The 23,149-nt window shown below is 33.5% G+C and overlaps 1 protein-coding gene across 12 annotated transcripts in view; it reads right to left on the reverse strand.

The window, feature by feature from the left end:
• CSPP1 (centrosome and spindle pole associated protein 1) overlaps positions 1-23,149 on the reverse strand; it is a 153,370-nt gene that overhangs the window by 31,981 nt on the left and 98,240 nt on the right. For 10 of the 12 annotated variants that reach the window (XR_006706600.1, XR_006706601.1, XM_045455010.1 and 7 more), the window contains 4 exons: positions 17,919-18,048; positions 16,049-16,196; positions 5,612-5,764; positions 1,612-1,724 (listed from right to left, as the gene is read on the reverse strand). Coding sequence is in view for 10 of the 12 variants with exons in the window: in XM_045455010.1 (XP_045310966.1) it covers positions 1,612-1,724; positions 5,612-5,764; positions 16,049-16,196; positions 17,919-18,048 (544 nt within the window). In the remaining 2 variants the exon portion in view is untranslated. The remainder of the gene's footprint in view (positions 1-1,611; positions 1,725-5,611; positions 5,765-16,048; positions 16,197-17,918; positions 18,049-23,149) is intronic. The other 2 variants (XM_045455016.1, XM_045455015.1) reach the window with 1 other exon arrangement.

Raw genomic sequence — 23,149 nt, forward strand, 5'->3', positions numbered from 1 at the left:
GCTGTCATTATGGACAGTATACCACAGGGTACTTCAAGTTCAAAGGTGACTCTGACCCTCAATTAGCTGCTACCTGACTTGAGTGGCCAATACCACTGGGAATTCTGATGCCACTCTCCTACATTCAATAACTCTATTCATTTCGTCAATCCTTAGAAAGGTCTTTCCATCTATTTCCACTGTTGCCAGTGTAATAGAATATCCCTGCTTCCAATCTTTTAAATCCTTTAATAATACACCCGTAAGAGCATATACATTATATTGCTGCATTATTGAAGAGTCCATGATAATTTGGATTAGAGAGATGACATGTTTGAGTAGAACTTAAGAATTTAAGAGGTTGGGATTAGACTGGATAGCCTTAGAGGTCATACTAAGGAATCTGGACATTTTCTGTAGAAAAGAAAAGCTACTACCAGATTTTGAATAGCAAAAGAAGTAAGAAGTCATGTCAAAGGAAGACTATTCAGGCCACAGGATTAATCTGACACTGGGATATACATGTGGGTGGGAAGGGGTGTGCAGGTGAGGAGAGAAGAAAATGAATCCTTCTCATTCACCTCAGGCTCCACCCCTAGTATTCATCTCTATGTCTACAAGAGTAGACACAGAATGGGAGTTCAATAAGTCTGTTTGCTCAATAAACACTGGATGCTCAAGTGTCTTCCTTTGGGCATTTCTACTATTTTTATATATATGTAAAGTATATATATAAAATATATATATTATATTATAAATATATATAAATATATAAATATATATAAATATATATTATATATAAATACATATAATATATAAATATATATATATAACATATATATAATATATATTTATTGTCAAATTGGTTTCCATACAACAACTCCTCAATGCCCATCACCCACTTTCCCCTCTCCCACATCCCCCCCCATTAACCCTCAGTTTGTTCTCAGTTTTTAAGAGTCTCTTATGCTTTGCCTCCTTCCCTCTCCATAACATTTTTCCCTCCCCTTCCCCTCCACCTCCGGTCTTCTGTTAAGTTTCTCAGAATCCACATATGAGTGAAAACATATGGTTTCTGTCTTTCTCTGCCTGACTCATTTCACTTAGCATAGTACTCTCCAGTTCCATCCATGTTGCTACAAATGGCCAGATTTCATTCTTTCTCATTGCCAAGTTAAATGCTATCTGCTTACATACATAAATGAGGCAAATAATTGCAAAATGTGATTCTGTATGATTTTTAATAACTTACTATACCCTGTCAAGAATATCATATCATTTGGAAAAAAACTTGATTGTCTACTAACACATAAGCATCTAGAAAGATTCACTCTATGCCTAATAAATATTTTAAGTCTTTCAGTTTTAGAAATTTCAGCATTCTTTAACAACTGATTTAATAAAGAAAAGATTAAGACAACTAGCATGCCTAACATGTTTCCATATCCCTTTTTCAGATATAAATGAAATAATATTGTTTTAGTACTACCTCTACCTGATATAACTGAGATATTTTAAATAACTGTGCAGTATTTTAGAATTTAGTCTTTATCCTATGGATAAAATCTTTGCAAGTTTGGCTTATTACAATTCTAACAAAACTTTGAAACTGTGATCAAATAAGTACTTCACCTGAAAACGAAGAAAATTCTTGTATAATTCTTGCTGTTTAATCTGAAGTTCAGTTGGAGGCTCACAAAATATATTTCCCCGAGCAAAAGGAGAGTTCTGTGTTTGTATATAACCTTGAAAGAGAAATTTTGCAAAGACATACCATTATTCAACGCTTAGAATATTCTGAAGGTTAAAGAATAAAGTTTGCTAATAAATCCATACTTTGAATAAATGTGCTAACTATGGAAGTCCAGAGGTTAAAAAATCAGAAGAGAAAGGCTGAGATTAAATCTGAAGACAGATGAAAGGTCATGAGAGAAAGAAAAATGGTGAAACAAAAATAATTAAAAAAATCATAAAGATCGATACTTGAAAGACACCAAAGAAACAAAGATAATACGGAGAGAAAAAAGTACATCTTTAAGTTCTTATGTATGTGAATATCCTTTTCTTAAGGATATGCTTAATTATATATTAAAATGTATATATATATTAAAATTTTTCTAATATTATGTTTAAAAATTAGTAATTCCAAAGTCTTTCCATCTATAGTTCACAAAAGATTAGAAAGCCAGCTCTGTAAACATTTTTTATAAAATAGGAAGATTCTTTTAATCGTTGCAATAATTTTTATTTAAAATTTCTATCAAATTAATGGGATATAGGGGCACCCGGGTGGCTCAATCAGTTGAGCATCCAACTCTTGATTTCGGCTCAGGTCGTGATCCCAGGGTCGTGGGATCAAGTCTTGTACTGGGCTCTGCACTGAGCATGGAGCCCGCTTAAGATCCTATCTCTCTGTCTCCCTCTGTCCCTTTCCCCCACTCATGTGCTCTCTCCCTCTCTCAAAAAAAAGGGGGGGGGATATAAACATGAACAATAAAAATATGCTATATGTTCCTATAAATAGTATTATACATCCTGGGGAAGGATAAAGACAACTTGAAAAATAATTATACCCCAGGAGACTCTCTTTAAATGCAGGAAAAAATAAATTTAGGCCTCACATAACTTTTTATATTATTTTTTTAGTTACTGATTCATTCTTTATACCATCAATATAAATCATGTATTTCTCTCACTCATGCTTTGCATTTTAGCTGCCATTTAGGTCTATTTTGCCTCTGTATTTAATTTTATTAATGCTTCATTGAATAGATCAGCAGAAAGTCAAATCAATACTTAAATATTAAAATGTTATGTATGGTAAAGCGCACCCAGGTGGCTCAGTCAAGCGTCAGCTTAGGCTTGGGTCATGATCTCACGGTTCATGAGTTCGAGACCCACATCAGGCTTTCTGCTATCAGTGCAGAGCCCAGTTCAGATCCTCTGTCTCCCTTTCTCTCTGCCCCGCCCTGCTCATGCTCTCTCTCCCTCTCTTTCAAAAATAAACATTTAAAAACAAAAATAAAATTTTATGGTGAAAAGGAGAATTAGCAAAACAAACAAGTTTTTAAAAATAAGGTTTTTCAAAAAAATAAAGTATGAAAATAAAATCATAAGGAAACATGTGCTCTATATAAAGAAAATGGAAATGTATCTAGGCATCATAATAAACTAAAAATTAAGTTGAAACCAAATTAGTATAGACTTCATAAATATGGTTCTTCATTCTAGAACCATAAAGTAAAAGAAAAACAATGAACTTTGGGAAGGGCCTCAAAACATGAGAGGATAATGAATTTTAAGCACACATTATAACATTCAATTTTCAGATACGTTCAAGTTCCCTAAGACCTTTAAAATATTAAATGCCATATATATGTGTACATACACATGTACCTATATAAACATACACTCACACATATATGCTAGCAAAGCAACAAATTAGGTGACTGGATACTTTCTTGTATTCATAAAGTTTATTTTAGGTTAATTCTTAATTTCAATTCGCAAAAAAGGGGGAATTTTAACATTTTATGATGTTGTATGATTTCTTAAACTAAAGCATCCTGGCCAAAATGTCAGCACCAAAACCCAGACAGTGTACTGAAAGGCGAAAGACAGTAAATTCTGCTGTCCATATTCAATCATCAAGCTTGTGTGTTTTATTGCAAAGGGGCCATAGAACTGCTGATTTTTCCAGTGTTTCTGCTTGATAAGCAGAGCTAGATGCCCAAACTGTTACTACTATGATAGAAAAAGGTTTGGGTGGAGACAGAATTACCAACAATACCAGGTGTGAAAGAAAAGTGTAGAAAGAATATTTGGCACTGAGATCTCAATACAGACTACTAGAAGGAACACATGAAGAGAAAACTAATGATGTATCAAAAAGAAGTCAAAATATCTTCAATAATGAAAGGTGTTTTTACTGCACACTGGGTTATTACAGACACAGAATGAGAGCCAAATTAATTTCATCAAAATCAAAAATTTCTATTTTAGTGCTCCCAAAATGGAAGACTGAATCCACTAGGTAAAAATCTACTTGTGCGTCAAAGTAAGAAAGCACTTTCTAATAATTAGACATCCAACAGTGGAACAGGTTGTACATGGAAACAACAAATAGCGTATCTCCTAAAGTGTTCCAAAAGGCCACAGAGATTAGATTAGCACTACCATCAAAGACTTGAAAGATGAAAGGTTAGTGATTCTAATTATAGCTCCTTACATAATCTGCCTGTTTGGCCAGATAATCATATGGGTCAAAAAAAATTTTTTTTAATGTTTATTTATTTTTTGAGGGAGAAAGAGAGAGAGCATGAGCAGGGGAGGGACAGATAAAGAGGAAAACACAGAATCCAAAGCAGGCTCCAGGCTCTGAGCTGTCAGCACAGAGTCCAATGCAGGGCTTGAACTCACTAACCATGAGATGGTGACCTGAGCCAAAGTCAGATGCTCAACTGGCTAAGCCACCCAGGTGCCTCCATATGGGTTAAAATTTTTTTTTAATTTTTGAAGACTATATAATCAGTCAGGGATATTTCAGAAAGACTTTCTATTGTGAAGTTCTTTTCTAGTCTAAAATCAAAACTTTTGTGGAAGTACAAAAGCAGAATTTGTAGTAAATGGTTACTTTTATAGGCATTAAAGTATAGTGCAACATATAGTGCAAAATATTTTTAAAATTCCCTTAAATTTTAAATACTTAACATATTTTCATATATACTTGATAAAAAAAGATGCTCACAACTTTTCCTGCCAAGTCATAAAGATACTGAATAATTTTCTATTTATAGAACCTTTCATTAAAGAATGTTGTTTAATAGCAAACCAAAGATATTTGCTTAAGGGGTGCCTGGGATGGCTCAGTCAGTTAAGCATCCAACTTTCGATTTCAGCTCAGGTCATGATATCACAGGTCTTGAGTTTGACCTCCATATTGGGATCTGTGCAGATAGCACAGAGCCTGCTTGAGATTCTCTCCTCTCTCTTTGCCCCTACCCCATGTGCACGTGCATACGCACTCTCTCTCAAAATAAATAAATAGTTTAAAAAAAGATATTTGCTTAAAAAATGGAGACGTGATCAGATATCAAACTTTTAAAACATTAAACCTAATTTCTTTGTACTTTGTGGTTTTACAAGAGAAGGTAAATGACTACAAAATAAGCAAAAAAATAAAACAATTAAAATTAAAATTAAATATAACAAAAACAGTTACTTTGTACAATATATCATATCACATCTGATACACTTTCACTAATCAAATAGTTACAGATATAAGAAGCAAAAGAGACTATTTGTGTATGTGTAAAGAGACTATATGATTTTAAGAAATGTCCTCCCACCAGCAAAATAAAAATTTTAGTAGCAGCTCAAGTATATATAAGTTATAAAGCTCAGAAGAAATACATAGTATTAAGAAGCAAACTTTTTTTCCCTATTCACTTTTGTCAAACTACTTAATACTTGAGAAAAGGTATTATAAATAACATGAATGTGTTATGCTTCCTGACTCTGAGTACCCAAATTCTCAAAATCACAATATGAACTTTGTCAGACAACAGAAGAGAAATATTACTGAACAGCTTTAAAAATGTAAAACAAACAAAAATAGAATGTAATTAAAAACCTGAGTTTTTATTTGCAGAATCTTCTAAGTTCTCAGCATTTGAGGTGGCTAAATTTTGGTCTAGAGATACAACAGCCCTTTTATCTTCAAATGTTCTTGCATCTGGATTATGGTAGGCATCTATATTTTGTCTGTGCATCCTATTCAAATCAGCTAAGAGGGAAAAATAAATTCAACAAATACATTTCTATAATTAGTATGCTTAATACATTTTCTTAGAGTAGAGAATCAGAGAAATCAGTAGGATAGGTTGGAATAATTCAATGGTATCTTGGTGCCCTGAAAACAGAAACAAAATTATTAAAACTTGTAAGAAGATTTTCAAAAAATAACCTTATGAAAATCAGTCAAGACGTTAAGAATATAAAAATCTTTGACAGGCCATAAAAACCATATTCATATGTATGTTACTTCAGAACTTGGAATCTATGTAAATACAGAACAAACACCAACAATTCAAAACAAGTCATAGTGAAATTTACCCAACTTCATTAGCATTCCTAATGAAAAAATATAATCATGTAGTGTGGAGTTTTAAAATATATTCATAACTTTTTGACAATCCTCTCTTAAAAGATGGAGCTCAATTACCCTCCCTTTGAACATAAGCCAGAGTTAGAAACTCACTTCTTACAAACAGAACACTGTAGGATGATGGCATATGACTTCCAAGACTACTTCATAAAAGACATTATGGTTTCCACCTTGCTTAATCTATTACTTCAAAGATAGTCAGCTACTGTATCATAAAGACAATGATGTAGTCCTATGGAAAGGCCTACATGACAAGGAACAGAGGGAGCCATATTGGAAATGAATTCTCCAGTCCCAGTCAAGCCTTCATATGACTACAGACCTGGCTGAAATTTTGGACTGTAACCTCATGCAAGACCCTGAGACAGAACCACCCATCTAACCCATTCACCAATTACTGACTCACAGAACCACAAGATCCACAAGATGAGTGTTTGTTATACTAAAACATTACATGTTTTGTTACACAACAGTAGATACCACATACACATCACAAAAATCTAAGCACACAGGACCAGGTCAAACAACAAATCAATCTTAAAAACAGACCTGAATGACTACAGAACTCTAAAGCTTTAATAAAATAAAAAATATTTCTCTACAAAACAACTGGGATTGTAAGGTAGCAGTGAAAGAGAATTTAAACCTGGACATAAGATGTATTTAAAAGAAAGCCTATTATGTTCAAGAATGTATTTTGAACATGAATCACAGTATCAGATACAACATGGCCAATAACAGGAAATGTTACCAGAGAGAACAGAGCTCAGAATCAGGAAGTTCATATCCTACTGCAACATTTGGACAGTCTGGACTTGGAAACTGGATAGGAGCTTCAGAGATGAAGATGTATCAGAAAGGATAATAAACAGGAAAATGTGAGAAACAGCTCCAAGGGGGAAAAACAGGAAGAGTGTTCTGGCAATATTAAAGCAGTCCAGCTTGACTAGATCACAAAACACATTTAATAAAGCAATGAGAGGAAAATGGAGATTACATGCCTATTCCGGAATATTCTAAAATACAAGCTGATGGTTCTCTATTCTGTTCTGTAGATGATAGTGAAGACAGTCCTGGTAGTAATAGAAGCATTACCAGTAATAATGGCAGCTAGGGAGAGAAAACAGATGGAGGTTAAGAGTATATCTAACTCAAGGAACACACAATGTCTGAAGGTAGCCCTAAAACAAAGATAATGTTCACAGACCTAGAAGAGTTTAACCTGGTTCATAATACACATCCCAATAAATGTCAGCTGAAGGGAAGACAGCATCAGAGAGAATGCACAGAACTTAAAGGAACTGTCAATCCAGTTCAAAGAAAGTAAGGACAGACTAAAATCCACTAAATCAGAAATTAGGACATCAGTTACTTTTGAAAATGTCACATCAATAGAGCAGTAGGAGCTAGAATTCATTTTATTGAATACGAAACAGTAAGAAGTTAGTAAGACGTGGCAGCAACAACCACAGACTACTTTTTGAATGTGTTTTATATATGGTAAGTGTAAGGTCAAGGCAGAGTTTTTGTTTATTTGTGTTGAAGAATACAAGTAACCTAAGTATATTTAGATGTTAAAGGGAAGAAATGAATAAAAAAAATGGAAAATGCAAGAAAGAAGGGACTAACTGTAATCAGAGAAACTGACTGCAAAGAAACTGCCAAGTACCAAGAATTAGTAAGGCAAAAATCAGCTGGGTGCTCCCGCCACCATCATCAAATCATGGGATTTATCTGGATATGGAAGGTAAATGAAAATAGAAAGATGATGAGGAAGTTGAAGTAATGAACTAACAGCTGTGATCCCTAAAAAGTCACCAAATTAAACAAAAGAACTTAAATGGGAAATTAATATCTCATCATCCAATTCACTAAAACAGCATAAGATCAGACTATATAAATGAGAAGTCACTATGAATAACAATGCATATAGTACTCTTCCATTTTCTGTTACTAGAGTATGGATATCAAGCTCACTCCTTTGAAAATGATACCCAGAGCCTTGTTACCAAACTAATGAGTGCTTAGGGAATGCAATCTCATTTTGATATTCACTTCCACAAGCCATAAATTAAGAGATAAATGTCGTATAAACAAAAACTATAATAAACTTGAAAATCAATAGCATGTTTTTCTTTACTGTTGTGACTATACACAGTACTCTCAATTAGGTAAGACAATGTATTTATAAAAAAAGAAAACTGATGTCAGCAGAGTGCATAATTATTTAAGACTACCAGATTCAGCAATCAAGACAAGTCCATATTGCTATTTATTGGAAAAAACTATCAATCAAATAGTCACTCCTTGTCTATCTTTCTGTGAGGTGTAAAACAAAGGTTTGAAATCAGCTAAAAATTAAAATTATACAAGGCACTTTGGTGAAGAGTATAATTTGCCAACTGCAAAGATGTCCCAAAAAATGGCCTTTATTTCAAATGTACACTATCATAGTATTTAATATAAAATTGCTAGCATTACAGAATAATTCTACAAAGAACAGAACAAAATAAAATATTACAGATTCATGATTGGGAAAATAATTCTACTATCTGAAAAATTTATTAGACCAGGGTTAAATTTTATGATAGCTACTACAGGTAAACAATACATACAGTACTTAAATTTTTTCATTCCTTATTTTATTTTATGCTTTTTTTTATAAACCTAAACATACACTTTGAAATTAAAATTAATTTTGTTAAGTTAGTCGTTCTTTGGTGGAAAATACCAAAACACTTTAAAGAAAATGGCTGAAAATATTTCTACAGACCCAAGATTATTCAGCAATCATGACTGATACACAAACTCTTCTTTAATAAATCAATTCAGAGGGCTAAAGAAAATTTTCAACCCTGATTCAACTATTAACATATATTTCCAAATTAAAATATACATATTTACTTATAAAGATCACAGTCTCTAAGACAAATAAAAATCTAACTCGTGGTCCATAAAATAAATCTCACAAACCTAAAAATATTGAAATAACAAAAAAGTATATTCTCTAAACAAAAGAGAATATACCCTAAAAGTGACTGAAAGTTACTCAGAAAACACCCAAATATTTGGAAATTTTTAAAACTAATGTCTAAATAATCAATGGATCAAAGAAAAATCACAATTAGAAAACGGAATTGAATGAAAATGAAAAAACCACGTATCAAAATTTGCGAGATACATTTAAAGCAGTACTCAAAAGGAAATTAATAGCATTTTTAAGTGCATATATTAAAAAAGAAATCAAATCATAATCTAAGCTTCCACATTAAGAAAATAGAACAAAGAAAATTAAGTACAAAGTAAACTAAAGAAAATAGTAAAGATGAGAGCAGGTATCAATGAAACACGAAGGGAAAAACAGAAAAATCAATGAAACCAAAGCTGGTTTTATGAGAAGATCAATAAAATGGATAAACCTCCAGGCAAACTCATTAAGTAAAATAAGAATAAATAAATTACAAATATCAGGAATAAAAGAGGAACTATCACTGTAGATCCTACAGTGATGCCAATAAACTATTGGCATAGTTTATACAATAAACATAAAATAAATAAAATACATATAAAAATAAAATAATAAAAATAAATTATACAAAAATAATAAACTATTGTTATGCCAATAAACTAAAAAGATGAAATGGATAAATTCCTTTAATGATTCAAACACATAAGTTCACACAAGAAGAAATAAATAAACTAAATGTCTTTATTAAATAAGTTGAATTCAGGGTGCCTGGGTAGTTCAATCAGTTAAGTGCCTGATTTCAGCTAAGGGCATAATCTCACAGTTCTTGGGGTGAGCCCCGCATTCGGCTCTGCACTGATGGTGTGGAGCCTGCTTGGGAATCTCTCTCTGTCTCTGCCCCTCTCCCACTCATGTTTTCTCTCTCTCTCAAAAACAAATATATAAACTTTAAAAAACTAAATAATTTATTAAAAAAATTTTTAATTCATGGTTTAAAGACTCCCAACAAGAAAATTCCCAGCCCAGATGGATTCACTGGTGAATTCTACCAACAGAAGAGGAAACTTTTCCCAATTCATATTTGTGAGGCCAGCATCATCCTGATACCAAAACCAGACAAAATTATAAGAGAAACAAATATCTCTTATGCGCCTAAATGCAAAGATCCTTAACTAGCAAATCAAATTCTACAACATGTAAAAAAAATTTAAAATAAGATTAAATAGGGTTTATACCAGGAGAAAGAGCGGCTCACCATTTTAAAAAAAATCAGTCAATGTAGGGGCATCTGGGTGGCTCAGTCGGTTAAGCATCTGATTACGGCTCTGGTCATGATCTTACAGTTAGCAAGTTCGAGCCCCACAACAGGCTCTGTGCTGAAGTTTGCAGCCTGGAGCCTGCTTCAGATTCTGTGTCTCCCTCTCTCTGCCCCTGACCCACCTGTTCTCTGTCTCTGTCTCTCTCAAAAACAAAAAATAAAACATTAAAAACAAATAAAAAGAAACCAGCAATACATGATTAGAATTTTTTTAAAAAACCAATGTAATTCACCATATATCAACAGAGTAAGAAAGATGAAATTATCGTTTCAAAAGATGTAGAAAAGCACCTGATAAACTTCAACATATATTCATGATGAAAACTCTGAGAAAGAAGAGAATGTTCTAAACCTGGTTTAAAAAAAAAATCTACAGAAAACCTACAGCCAAGACTGAGTGCTTTCCAAATGAAATCGAGAACAAGACAAGGATGTCGGTTCTCAAGATTTCTAAATATTGTACTGGAATTCCTATCCACTGTAAATCAACCAAAATAACTGAAAAGTATTCATACTGGAAAGGAAGAAGTAAAACTGTTTGCAGATAACTTAACTGTCCATATTAAAAAATCTCAAAGAACGTACAAAAAGACCCCTAATAAAACCGATGAGTTAAGCAAGAACATACAAAAATCAACAGTCTTTCTATACACTAGCAATGAACAAATGGATATTGAAATTTTTTAATGTTATCATTTAAAACAGCATTAAAACATATGAAATATTTATGGATACAATTTACAAAATATGTTACAAGATCTGAAAGCTGCAAAATATTGTTAAAAGAAGTTAACGAAGACTAGTAAGTGGATAAATATTCCAAATCCATGTATCGAAAGACAATATAGATGCTGGCCACCCCAAATTAATCTATAAAGTCAAGGTAATCCCAATGAAAATCTTACCACAATTTTTTTTTTATTCAGATTGACAAGAGTAAAATTTATCCGAAAATGGAAGGGAAGTCAAGTTGACAAAACAATCTTGAAAAAGAAGAACAAAGTTGGACGAGTCACACTTCTCACTTTCAAAACCTACTACACAAAGCTACAGTAATCAAGAGAGCGTAATATGGGCATAAGGATAGATATCTAGATCAACAGAACAGAACTTAAGAGTCCATAAATAACCTTATAGTCAACTGATTTTCAACAAGAGTATTGAGGCAATACAAAATGTTATAAAACTGATGGTAGCACAGTTCTGTGAATATAGTAAAAACTACTGAATTGTGTACTTCAAAGGGATATTCTATGGCATGGAAAATGAGATCTCAACAAAGCTATTATATATATAAAAACAATTAAGACACAGAAAGACAGAGGAACTACCAGCTTGAAGGAGACTAAAGAGACATGACAACTACATACAATATGGGATCCTGGACTAGAGGCTGGAACAGAATAAGGTAGGAGAAAATCCAAATAAAGTCAATAATTTATTTAATAGCATCGAACCCATTTTAATTTCTAGTTTTGGTCACTATACCAAGATCATGTAAGATGTTAATATTAAGGGAAACTAGGTAAAGGGCACCCTCTATATCTTCACAACTCTTCTCTAAGTCTTGAGTTATTTCAAAATAAAAAGTTAAAAAAAAAACACAATGACTTATCGTACCTACTTACTAGAAAGGCTAAAATTTTAAAGAAGAACAATTACATGGGCTGATGAGGATGCAAAGCAACGAGAAACCTAGTGCTTCAAAATAGAACAACCACTTTGGAAAATGGTCTGGTTGTCTCTTATGAAGTTAAATATATACTTACTATTCATCCTAGCAATTCCATTTCTGTGCATTTAACCACGAAAAATGAAAATTTATGTTCACATAAAGACTTGCAGGTGAATGTTTATAACAGTTTTATTTATAATAGCCTTAAATTGTAAACAACTCAAATATCCATCAACAGGTAAAAGGATAAACACTTGTGATACTTCCATATAGTGCAATACCATTCAGTAATAAAAAGTAAACTACAGCCATATACAACAACAAGAATAAATCTCAAAAACATTAAGGGAAAAAAAGACACAAAAGTCAATACTATTGTGTCAGAATGCAGATCAGAGGTTGGCAAAGGTATGGGGCTGGATACTGGAAATGTTCTATATCTTGACTGTGGCAGTGGCTACTGGAATCAGTTGTCAAAACTCACTGAATAATAAAGGATAAATTTGGGGGACACTGGGTGGCTCGGTCAGTTAAGCGTCCAATTTGATTTTGGCTCACATCATGATCTCACAGTTCATGAGATTGAGCCCTGTATCGGGATCTATACTGACAGCACAGAGTCTGCTTGGGATTCTCTTCTCTCTACCCCTCCCCTACTCACAAGGGCTCACACGCTCTCACTCTCTCTCAAAAACAAATAAATAAAACTTTTTTTAAAAAAGGGTATATTGGGGCACCTGGGTGGCTCAGTAGGTTAAGCGTCCGACTTCAGCTCAGGTCATGATCTCATGGTTCCTGAGTTCGAGCCCTGGGTCGGGCTCTGTGCTGTCAGCTAAGAGCCTGGAGCTTGCTTCAGATTCTGTGTGTCTCTCTCTTTGCCCCTCCCCCACTCATGCTCTTTCTCTCTCAAAAATAAATAAATGTTAAAAAAATTTTTTTAAAAAAGGGTGTATTTTGTCTTATGCAAATTGTGTCTTAATAATCAACATAAAAACAAACATAAATCTAACTGGCTCAAATACAATACATAAACACAAATACTTAAATATATGTAAAGAAACATTTACCCTCACTACTAATCAGTTAGAAGTAGGAGATACTTTCACTATCTTTCAAACTGGTTAAGTGTTTTTTTTTAATTGGTTTTTTTTTTTTGGTGTAGTTTTTAAAGAATTTAACATGTTGTGGGAATGCAAGCTGGTGCAGCCACTCTGAAAAACAGTATGGAGGTTCCTCAAAAAACTAAAAATAGAACTACCCTACGACCCAGCAATAGCACTACTAGGCATTTATCCAAGGGATACAAGTATGCTGTTTCGAAAGGACACATGCACTCCCATGTTTATAGCAGCACTATCAACAATAGCCAAAGTATGGAGAGAGCCCAAATGTCCATCAATGGATGAATGGATAAAGAAGATGTGGTATATACATACAATGGAGTATTACTCAGCAATCAAAAAGAATGAAATCTTGCCATTTGCAACTACATGGATGCAACTGGAGGGTATTATGCTAAGTGAAATTAGAGAAAGACAAAAATCATATGACTTCACTCATATGAGGACTTTAAGAGACAAAACAGATTAACATAAGGGAAGGGAAACAAAAAATAATATAAAAACAAGGAGGGGGACAAAACAGAAGAGACTCATAAATATGGAGAACAAACTGAGGGTTACGGGAGGGGTTATGGGAGGGGGGATAGGATAAATGGGTAAGGGGCACTAAGAAATCTACTCCTGAAATCATTGTTACACTATATGCTAACTAATTTAGATGTAAATTAAAAAAATAAATAAATAAAATTAAAAAAAAAATTTAACATGTGATACTCATGTAACATCATCATAATCGGGATACAGAACTGTTTCATCACCCCAAAATACTCCAACATGGTATCTCTTTAGAGTTACTCCCTATCCCCAACCATTTTGTCATTTTGAGAATATACATGTATGTCACCATTAGAAAGGGGCTATCTTCACTTAGCATAATTTCTTTGAAGACTCTTCCAAGTTATTATGTGCATCAATAGTTCATTCTTTTAATTCCTGCGTAGCATCCCACTGTATAAATGTACCACATTTTGTTTATTCATTCATCCATTGAAAGACATTAGAACACAGTGTGTTGTTTTTTTTTATAGGACCTTGAAAAAAGAACTTTAATGAATAAAGAACTTAGAAAGGAAACATATTTTAAGTGTCATACAAATAATAAAAATAGAGATATTTACTTAAAAAGGGTTGCTATTATTCCACTTGTACGGGTAATAGATTTTTTTATTAATAACAATTCCCCTTATAAAGAGATCAAAGATCTTCCCTAGAGAGCTAAGACAAGGATGAACATTAAATTTCTTTCTTTGTAATAAAAGATCAAAGATAAAACAGGAGTAACTAGAAAAGCCAGCAACCAAATTAAAATTAGGAAACAAAGTACAGAGGATACATGGTCTTGGTCATCATCACATGGCAAAACACAGATCTTTACTACATATTTCAAATATAATAGAAACCACCCAAACAGCATCAGAATGTGACATAACTGGGGCATCTGGGTGGCTGAGTCAGTTAAGTGTCAGACTCATTTTCAGCTCAGTCATGATCTCACTGTTATGGGTTCAAGCCCTGCATCGGGCTCTGCACTGACCACGCAGAGCCTGCTTGGGATTCTCTCTCTCCCTCTCTCTGCCCCTCCCCTGCTCATGTGTGCATTTGTGCTCTCGCGCGCTCTCTCTCTCTCTCTCTCTGTCTCTCAAAAATAAAAAAAAGAAGAAGAATGTGACGTAACTGAGAAGTAAACTTTTATTTATTAAACCTTAAACCTCAAGCCTCTGAGAAATAGGGGTTGTTTCTTATAGCACTTTTTGTTAAATGCCTGGACTGATACCTGTACTTTAAAAGGAAATGTTATAGCACTATCCTTAAATGAAAAACCAGTGTTTTTCCAATATATATTCAAATAAACATTTAACTTTTAAAATAAGAAATGTTTATCTATATATCACCTAAAATTATCTCATCTATAAAAAAGAGTTAAGAGTTCCAGTCTTCAAAACTATGAGAAAAGAGTTATCTTAGTAATTTAAGTGGACCTCAAATACTTTTTTTTAAAGCCATCTTTAACAAATCATAATATTTAAGAACTCTTAATAACTCATATCCAAAAAGTATTCTGACTACATCCCTCAACTATCACTAAATTAATGTATAGTGCCTAAAGAACAACATGAAATCTGTATTTTTACCATTTAATGGGTTTCTATTATTCATTTCTAATTTCTAATGAAATAATTTCCAAAAAATCCATCTTTGTCTACTTTTATTCATATCTAAAAGTTAATAGAGACCATCCTAATATATATAACAAGTTGTATAAGGCCTCTTTTGCTAAGTGCCTTGTGTGGTTTCTAGATCAAACATTTTTGAGGGTACATAATTGAAAGACACATCGACATGATTTTACAACCTGCCAGAAAGTTTCTGAGATCAGGTCTTTATTTACCAACAGTCCTTGCACTATGCAGGTATATGGCTATATATGAAACACCACATCCCACAACTATTTCAGATCACCTATTTTAAATATGTTTTACTAGTTTAAAAAAATCTTAATAAGGGGTTTTTCTTACTAGGATTTTTTTAAATCTAATTACTAGGTTGGGTTAAAACTTACCAATTAACATGAGCTTTTCTCTGCAACTGAGTTAGCACTAGAGGATGAAAAATGTGTAACAAAGTTAAATAGTACTCTAAAGAAAAAAGACCCTCCAAACTGCTATTACATTTATTGCAAAATACTTCTTTTGTATTAAGCAACAAAAAAAAGAGACCTTGCCTTTGAGGCTTTGATTCCCACTTCTACTCCCCATTCTTTTAAAAATTTAAAAACAGTTCAGTTTCTTTTAGAAACAACAGATCAATGAAAGCAACATACTTATCAGATTGCCTTTTGCATCTCTCAGAGGAGCACCACCTCCACCTTTCCCCCAGGGGTTGTAACTTCTCATTTCAGCTTCTAATTTAGCTTCATATTCTTCTTTTTCTTCGCGTTCTCTCTTTCTTCTTTCTTCTCTTTCCCGAATCTTGATAATGTGAAGGGATATTTATAAGTGCTGACAAGCACTCTGATATAAAAAGTTTAGTTTTAATATCAGTTTTTATTTTTCTTATTGAGAAAAAACCTTGGGAAAAAAAATTTTACAGTCTATTTCACTATAAAATTTAAAATCATAAATCAATGGAATACTCAATTTAAAAACACTCCTTGGCTAGAATGAATAGCGGCTGGTCCCTCATATCATGCCATGAGTACTTTCCAGCCACTGATGCCAGTTGAGACTGAACCAATTCCTCCTTCCCATCCCCAACTTCTACCTGAGCCACTCCCTCCCTAACATCACCAGTTGCTTGAGGACCAACAGGATCTCCCTACTTTCCTTTTCCATTTATCTTTTCATGGGACCTGGCCAGCCACAAACTAGTCCCCACACCTCACCAGACTTTTCTACCCTGGGCAAACTCCATTCTCAGAATTCAAAGAGGTTGGAGAATTCTGGGCTGCTTTAAGTACAACTTTATGAAAGCAAACAAAATAGGCTTCTCATCATCAAGTATAAGCATAGGATTGGGTCTCTAGAGACATTTCGATAGGCAATGAACAAGTATCTACATTTTGGGAAGTTACTTTTAAAAACATAACCACATACATAGAAAATTTAAGCACCCATTCCAGCAAAGCCATGGAAGTCATCACATGCATGAAATAAAATTCTAAAATTAGGAAATCTAGTTTTGTCAGTGGTGTTCAGTCTTCTATTTGTAGAAACCTACCATCCAAAAATTAAAGTAATTCTCTAATTAAGAAAAATCCATTTTCAAGGAGGTTGCCCATATAAAAACTGAACAAAAGGAGCTTTAGAAGAAATCCAAGTAGAACTTTATAGAAAAGTACCTAAGGTGGGCATATACCTACCAAGAATTCCAGGATCCTCTCCGAGATATATGGATATTCCCCAAAAAACCCCCAACATTTGATACAATTACTTTTAAGTAAGCTCTCTTCAAATATAACAAACTACAACAGAACCCATTATCCTTTTCCCTAAAAGTGTTCTACTTTTTTTCTCTTAATTCATATTCATAGCCTCATTATTCATGTAGATTACAACATACAGAATCATCTTCAAGCCATTTCTTCTTTCTCATTCCCTATATCTAAGTACTATCAATAAATCCCAGAGTTGTCTTCTGGATATTCTATCTTCCCTGTCTGGTTCAGAGCCTCATTACCTCCTATCTGGACTGCCTCAATAGTTTTAAGGTTTCTCCACCACATCTCTTTCCCAATCATACACATCACAACTAGCTATCCTCCTAAAACTTTTAAACCATTCCTTTTACTCTCTGGCTTAAAATTTCCTCCTTTAGGCTATCCATAATAGGATGAAATTGAAAACTTACTAGCTAAACTTCAGGATCCAGCACAATCTGACATTTCAGATCCTTCTCCCACATCAATTCTATTTCCTGAGTATGCCAGGAATTTAAAATCTATTCACTGTATAACATACAGCTCAAATATCAACAGCATGAAGTCTTCTTAATCACCAGGCAATTATTCTTATCCTATGTTTCCAAAAGCATTCTAATCTATCAGCATCAAAAATTTACCATATTGAATTATAAATGACTGGTATTGTTTTCTCCTGTGCCACAAAGAGTTCTAAGGGACCACTGTGCTAACATATAAGATGTTCAACATTAAATGTATCAATGAACAAATGCATGAATGAATAAATGAATACCTGTTGCTGCAAAGCTTCTTGGTAAGACTGAAGTGACTGTTTTGAAGGCTTTGGTTTATCTTCAAAAATTAATCCTGAATTTATTCCTCGATCACTTGTGATTTTCAGTTCGTTCTGTCCAATCATATTCCTACATCAAGTACACAACAATTTGTATCCATTTATGACAAAGCAAGAATACAACACTCCTTTGAAACAGCATAGCATTTAAGTAGATTTAAAAATAGGGGAGGGGCGCCTGGGTGGCGCAGTCGGTTGAGCGGCCGACTTCAGCCAGGTCACGATCTCCCGGTCCGGGAGTTCGAGCCCCACGTCAGGCTCTGGGCTGATGGCTCGGAGCCTGGAGCCTGTTTCCGATTCTGTGCCTCTCTCTCTCTGCCCCTCCCCCGTTCATGCTCTGTCTCTCTCTGTCCCAAAAATGAATAAACTTTGAAAAAAAAAAATTAAAAAAAAAAATAAATAAATAAATAAAAATAGGGGAAGATATTTCTCTGTAGGTCAAAGAGAAATCCTTAAGTAAATGTTCCCTTACTAAGCTCTCTCCACTCTCTCTGTTTTCACAATTAATGAAACTTTTACATTTATTAGATCTATTTCTTGACCTATCTGGCAGTTACATGGGGGTAAAATCTGTGTGATAAGTCATCAAGTGGTATATGTATGGCTTAGGCACTTTTCTGAATGCAGGGAAATAATACAGAATTCTCTCAATATCATAAGAATGTACTTAATAAATGTATACCAACTTCTTAGCCATCTCAAAAATAAAACAATAAAATCACAGTAAAAAGTCTGTCTCAAATAAAATTTATATTTTTGAAAAATTTGCAATGAATCAAAAAATGAAAAACTTAAAACATATTATGGTTACAGAAATCTCAAGCAATAAAGTGCTATTTGTCTTAAACATAGGAATGTAGCCACTTTGAAGAAAATAATACATTTTAAAAATCTGAATTACAAAAGATAAACTCAAATATTAGTTTTATTATAAAATTATAACTATGAAAAAGAGACTACGAAAGGCTTATCTCCAAAAACAGTATCATGTCTTTAAATAAGAGTTCCCTTTGTGTATCTAATTTATCCAATTTATTTATAATCTTTTATGAAGATAAACAGGTATGTTTATGTATACTGTCACACTGCATCCTGAGAGGATAAAAGAACAGATGAGAAGATCCAGAGCAAATGATTCCTAACAGAACTTCTACTTTGTGGGGGCTCTGTATGTGCAAATGAAGAAGGCTGAAGGGGCTTATTTGAGTAAAACCAATCTCTCAAAACAAAATAGCTACAAATTACATAGTGAATTGATTCACTCATTATCTATTTCACTCCTTTTTCTTCCCGTCTTTTACCATTCACTCAAGGACCCAAATTCTTGGCCTTTATCAATTTCCCCATGGCCCAAAGATGAGAGGATTTAGAGATACACAGTCAGATTGGGATGCGAGCAAGGAGAGAAGTGGTAAGGGGGTGGTAGTCAAAAAACAACACTATTTTTGAGGTATGTTGTAGCATACATTAGGATTTCCTAACTTTCTATGGCTGAATAATATTTCACTTATACGGATATAACACATTTTGTTTACCCATTTATCAGCTGATGGACATTTGAATTGTTTATACTTAAAGTATTGTGAACAATACTGTTATGAACATTCACATATGAGTCTTGGTGTGTATATATATTTTCATTCCTCTTAAGTATATACCAAGTATTGTATGGTAAGCATATGTTTAGCTTTTTAAGGTAACTGCCATTTCCTCCAACTGCTTTTTATATATACTGATTTTGTACTCAGCAATGCTGCTAAAACTATTAATTCTAACATTTTATGTGTACGTTCTTTTGCAAATAACATTTTGTTTGCTCTCTTCTTTCCTAATACTCATACCTATCCTTCTTCCTTTTTTATTTTTGATCTTGCTGCAATTATTGGGCCCTAAAAAATGTGGTCATAAGAACACTCGTCATATTGCCAATTTCAAAAAGAATGTTTTACATGTATCACCATTAAGTAAAGTATATGATATAGGTCTTTCATGTTTACACGTTCTCAGGTTAAGTAGGCTCTCCTCTAACATATTCTGTTAAGTTTTCAATCGCTAATGGATATTGATGTTTATTACTTCTTTTTCTGTAACTACTGAGATGGTCATATAGCTTTCTTCTTTATTATACCAATATAGTACATTATAATACTGATTTTACAATATTGACATCTAACACCAATTAGCATTTAGTATATGTCAGACACTTTTTTAGACACTTTACATATTTTAATTCATTCAATCCTCAGAATAAACCTATGAGTTGATACCATTATTATCCCACTTAATAAACAGGGAATAGAAGTTAAGCAACTAACAACTAAGAGTGTGGACTGTGGAGGCAGAGTTGCCTCCAGCTGAACAGAAAAACCAGGACTCTGCCTCCACAGTCCACACTCTTAGTTGATGTGTACTACTACATTTATTCATCCTATTTTCCAGAAAATTCCAATTTAGAATTCAATATCCCCTTTTACATTATAAGGTTCAGTTTTAGGATGGCTGTATCTGTCTTTATGATTGAAATCAGCTGGAAATTTCCAATTGTCATTATGACCTTGTTGGGTTTCATATCAAGATTATGGCATTCTCATAATCACAGCTGTGGAGTATTCCCTCCTCTTCTGTACTCTGTATTATTTTGTGTAAGTTTGAGGGAAGATTTGAAACTTATGACCTAATTTCTTTTTAATTTTTTTTTTATGTTTATTTTTGAGAGAGACAGAGACAGAGCATGAGCAGGGGAGGAGCAGAGAGAGGGAGACATAGAATCTGAAGCAGGGTCCAGGCTCTGAGCTGTTAGCACAGAGCCCAACGCGGGGTGCGAACCCACGAACCGCGAGATCATGACCCGAGTCGAAGATGGACGCTTAACTGACTGAGCCATCCAGGCACCCCTTATGACCTAATTTCTAAAAAAGTTTTTATATTATTCAAGTTTTCTATTCTTTTTGAGTCTATTTTATTAAGTTAAATTTTAAGAGGAATCTTTCTTCTTCACTTAAATTTCCATATTCATTGGCATAAAACTATGCATAATATACCCTTACTATCATTTTAACTTAAACTCCAACTACAGTGACAATTTTTCATTCCCAGTATTTATTTATGCCTCATCATTTTTTTTCTTGATCAACTTCAGTAATACTTTGTCTTTTATTAATCTTTTTATTCTTCTATAACCCTACTGCTTATTTTCTGCCTTATCAAGCTATCACTTATATAAAGAAATAATATAGTCTCACACTAGGATTCTGTTTGTCTACTTTAATCTGAAGTTCTTTAAAATTTTGCTTTATATATTTTGAGAACTTATTTTTAGGTGCATAAAATTTTGTGTTGCCTTTATGCTGCTAAAATGAACCTTTATTCTTTATAAAAGAATTCTTTTGATCTTGAAGCTTTATGACTAAAAAATCCATTTTATCTGATGTTAATATAGTAAACAAAATTTATTTCATATTCTCCTAGTCTATTTGTACCCTTTTACTTTCAACTGTTCTATATCACATTTAAATATATGTAATACGGGTAACCCTTGGATTTTGCTTTTGCATCTAGTATGACAAGCTTTCTCATTGAAACAGATATAGATACTTAAAAATTTACTAATATCAAATTAAAATTTTCCATTTAATTTGTACTTATAATCAAGTTAAACAGGCTTGCTCCTTAAACCTTTCTATATCTCATTTTGTTCTTTTTGCCTTTTTAATTTTTTCCCTTTAGTACATTAGTAAGTTGTGCCTTTTATCTCAATACTTTTTAATTTTTTTTTAATGTTTATTTATTCTTGAAAGAGAGACAGCACGCGAGCGGGGGAGGGGCAGAGAGAGACAGAATCGGAAGCAGGCTCCAGGTTCTAAGCGGTCAGCACAGAGCCCAACGCAGGGCTTGAACCCATGAGCAGTGAGATCATGACCTGAGCTGAAGTTGGATGCGTAACTGACTGAGCCACCCACGCATCCCTTACCACAATACTTTTCATGCTTACCCTAAAAATATAACATCCATTCTTACCAAAGACTAAAGCCAATCAAAATATTTACCAACCTCCCAAATGATACAAAGATTTTAAAACACATTAATCCTATTTAGCCCCTTCCATATTATATGCTATTCCTATTAATTATTCTTAATTTTACTTACCCTTAAATCCAAAATAATTTTACATAAATATTTAATTCCACCTACTTATTTACCACCTTTCTTCCTTTCCACTCCTTTATGAAACTCAGACCTTTCTCACTGCAACCTCCTTCCTTCTGCATTTAGAATTTCATTTACTAAGGGTCTGCTAATGGTAAATTTAGTGATTCCTCTTAAAATATTTTTATTTCATTTTCATTAATGAAAAATAACTTTGCTGAGTATACAACTGTCTCAACACATTGACAGTATCTTTATCTTCTGAATAGCTTTCTAGAGTTCCTTTGAAAGAAAGGTCTTTTCTCTCTGGCAGATTTCACGTTCCTCTGTATTTTATATTCTCAAGTTTTACTACAATTGTCTTTTATCTAGCCTGTTTGCAAGGTGTTAGGATTCCAGAATGTATAGGTTAAAAAATTAGAAAATGTTAAGATATCATCTCTTCAAATATTTTTGTCCCACTCTCTCTAGAATTCCAATTTCATAGTTAGTCCTTTTTAGTTCCATAATTTTTATTTTTTTTTTTTTCATATTTTCCATGTCTTTTTCTCCCTGTTCTGAATGATTTCATATCTACTAGTTCAGAGGTTTTCAAATTTTAGAGGACAACATGGGGTGTCTGGGTGGCTCAGTCAGTTAAGTGTCCAATATCAGTGTAGGTCACACACAGTTCATGGGTTCATGAGTTTGAGCCCCACATAGGGCTCTCGGCTGTCCGTGAGGAGCCAACTTTGGATCCTCTCTCCCTCTCTCTCTCTGCATCTCCCCTGCTCACTCGCTCTCTCTCAAAAACAAACATTAAAAAAAATTTTTTAGAGTACAACAGAATCATCTGGAAAGCTTGTTGAAACACAAGGTGTCAGCCCCTCTACAGAATTTTTATTCACAGGGAGGGTAAGGGCCTGAGAGTTTGCCCTATGATTTTGCTACTCTGGGAGCCACATTTTGAAAACTGTTCTAGTTCATTAATTCTCACTTTAGATATGTGACATCTGCTATTAAGGTCCATCCATTAAGTTAATATT

The sequence above is a fragment of the Leopardus geoffroyi genome, chromosome C3 (assembly GCF_018350155.1).
Source record: "Leopardus geoffroyi isolate Oge1 chromosome C3, O.geoffroyi_Oge1_pat1.0, whole genome shotgun sequence".
Classification (NCBI taxonomy): Eukaryota; Metazoa; Chordata; class Mammalia; order Carnivora; family Felidae; genus Leopardus; species Leopardus geoffroyi.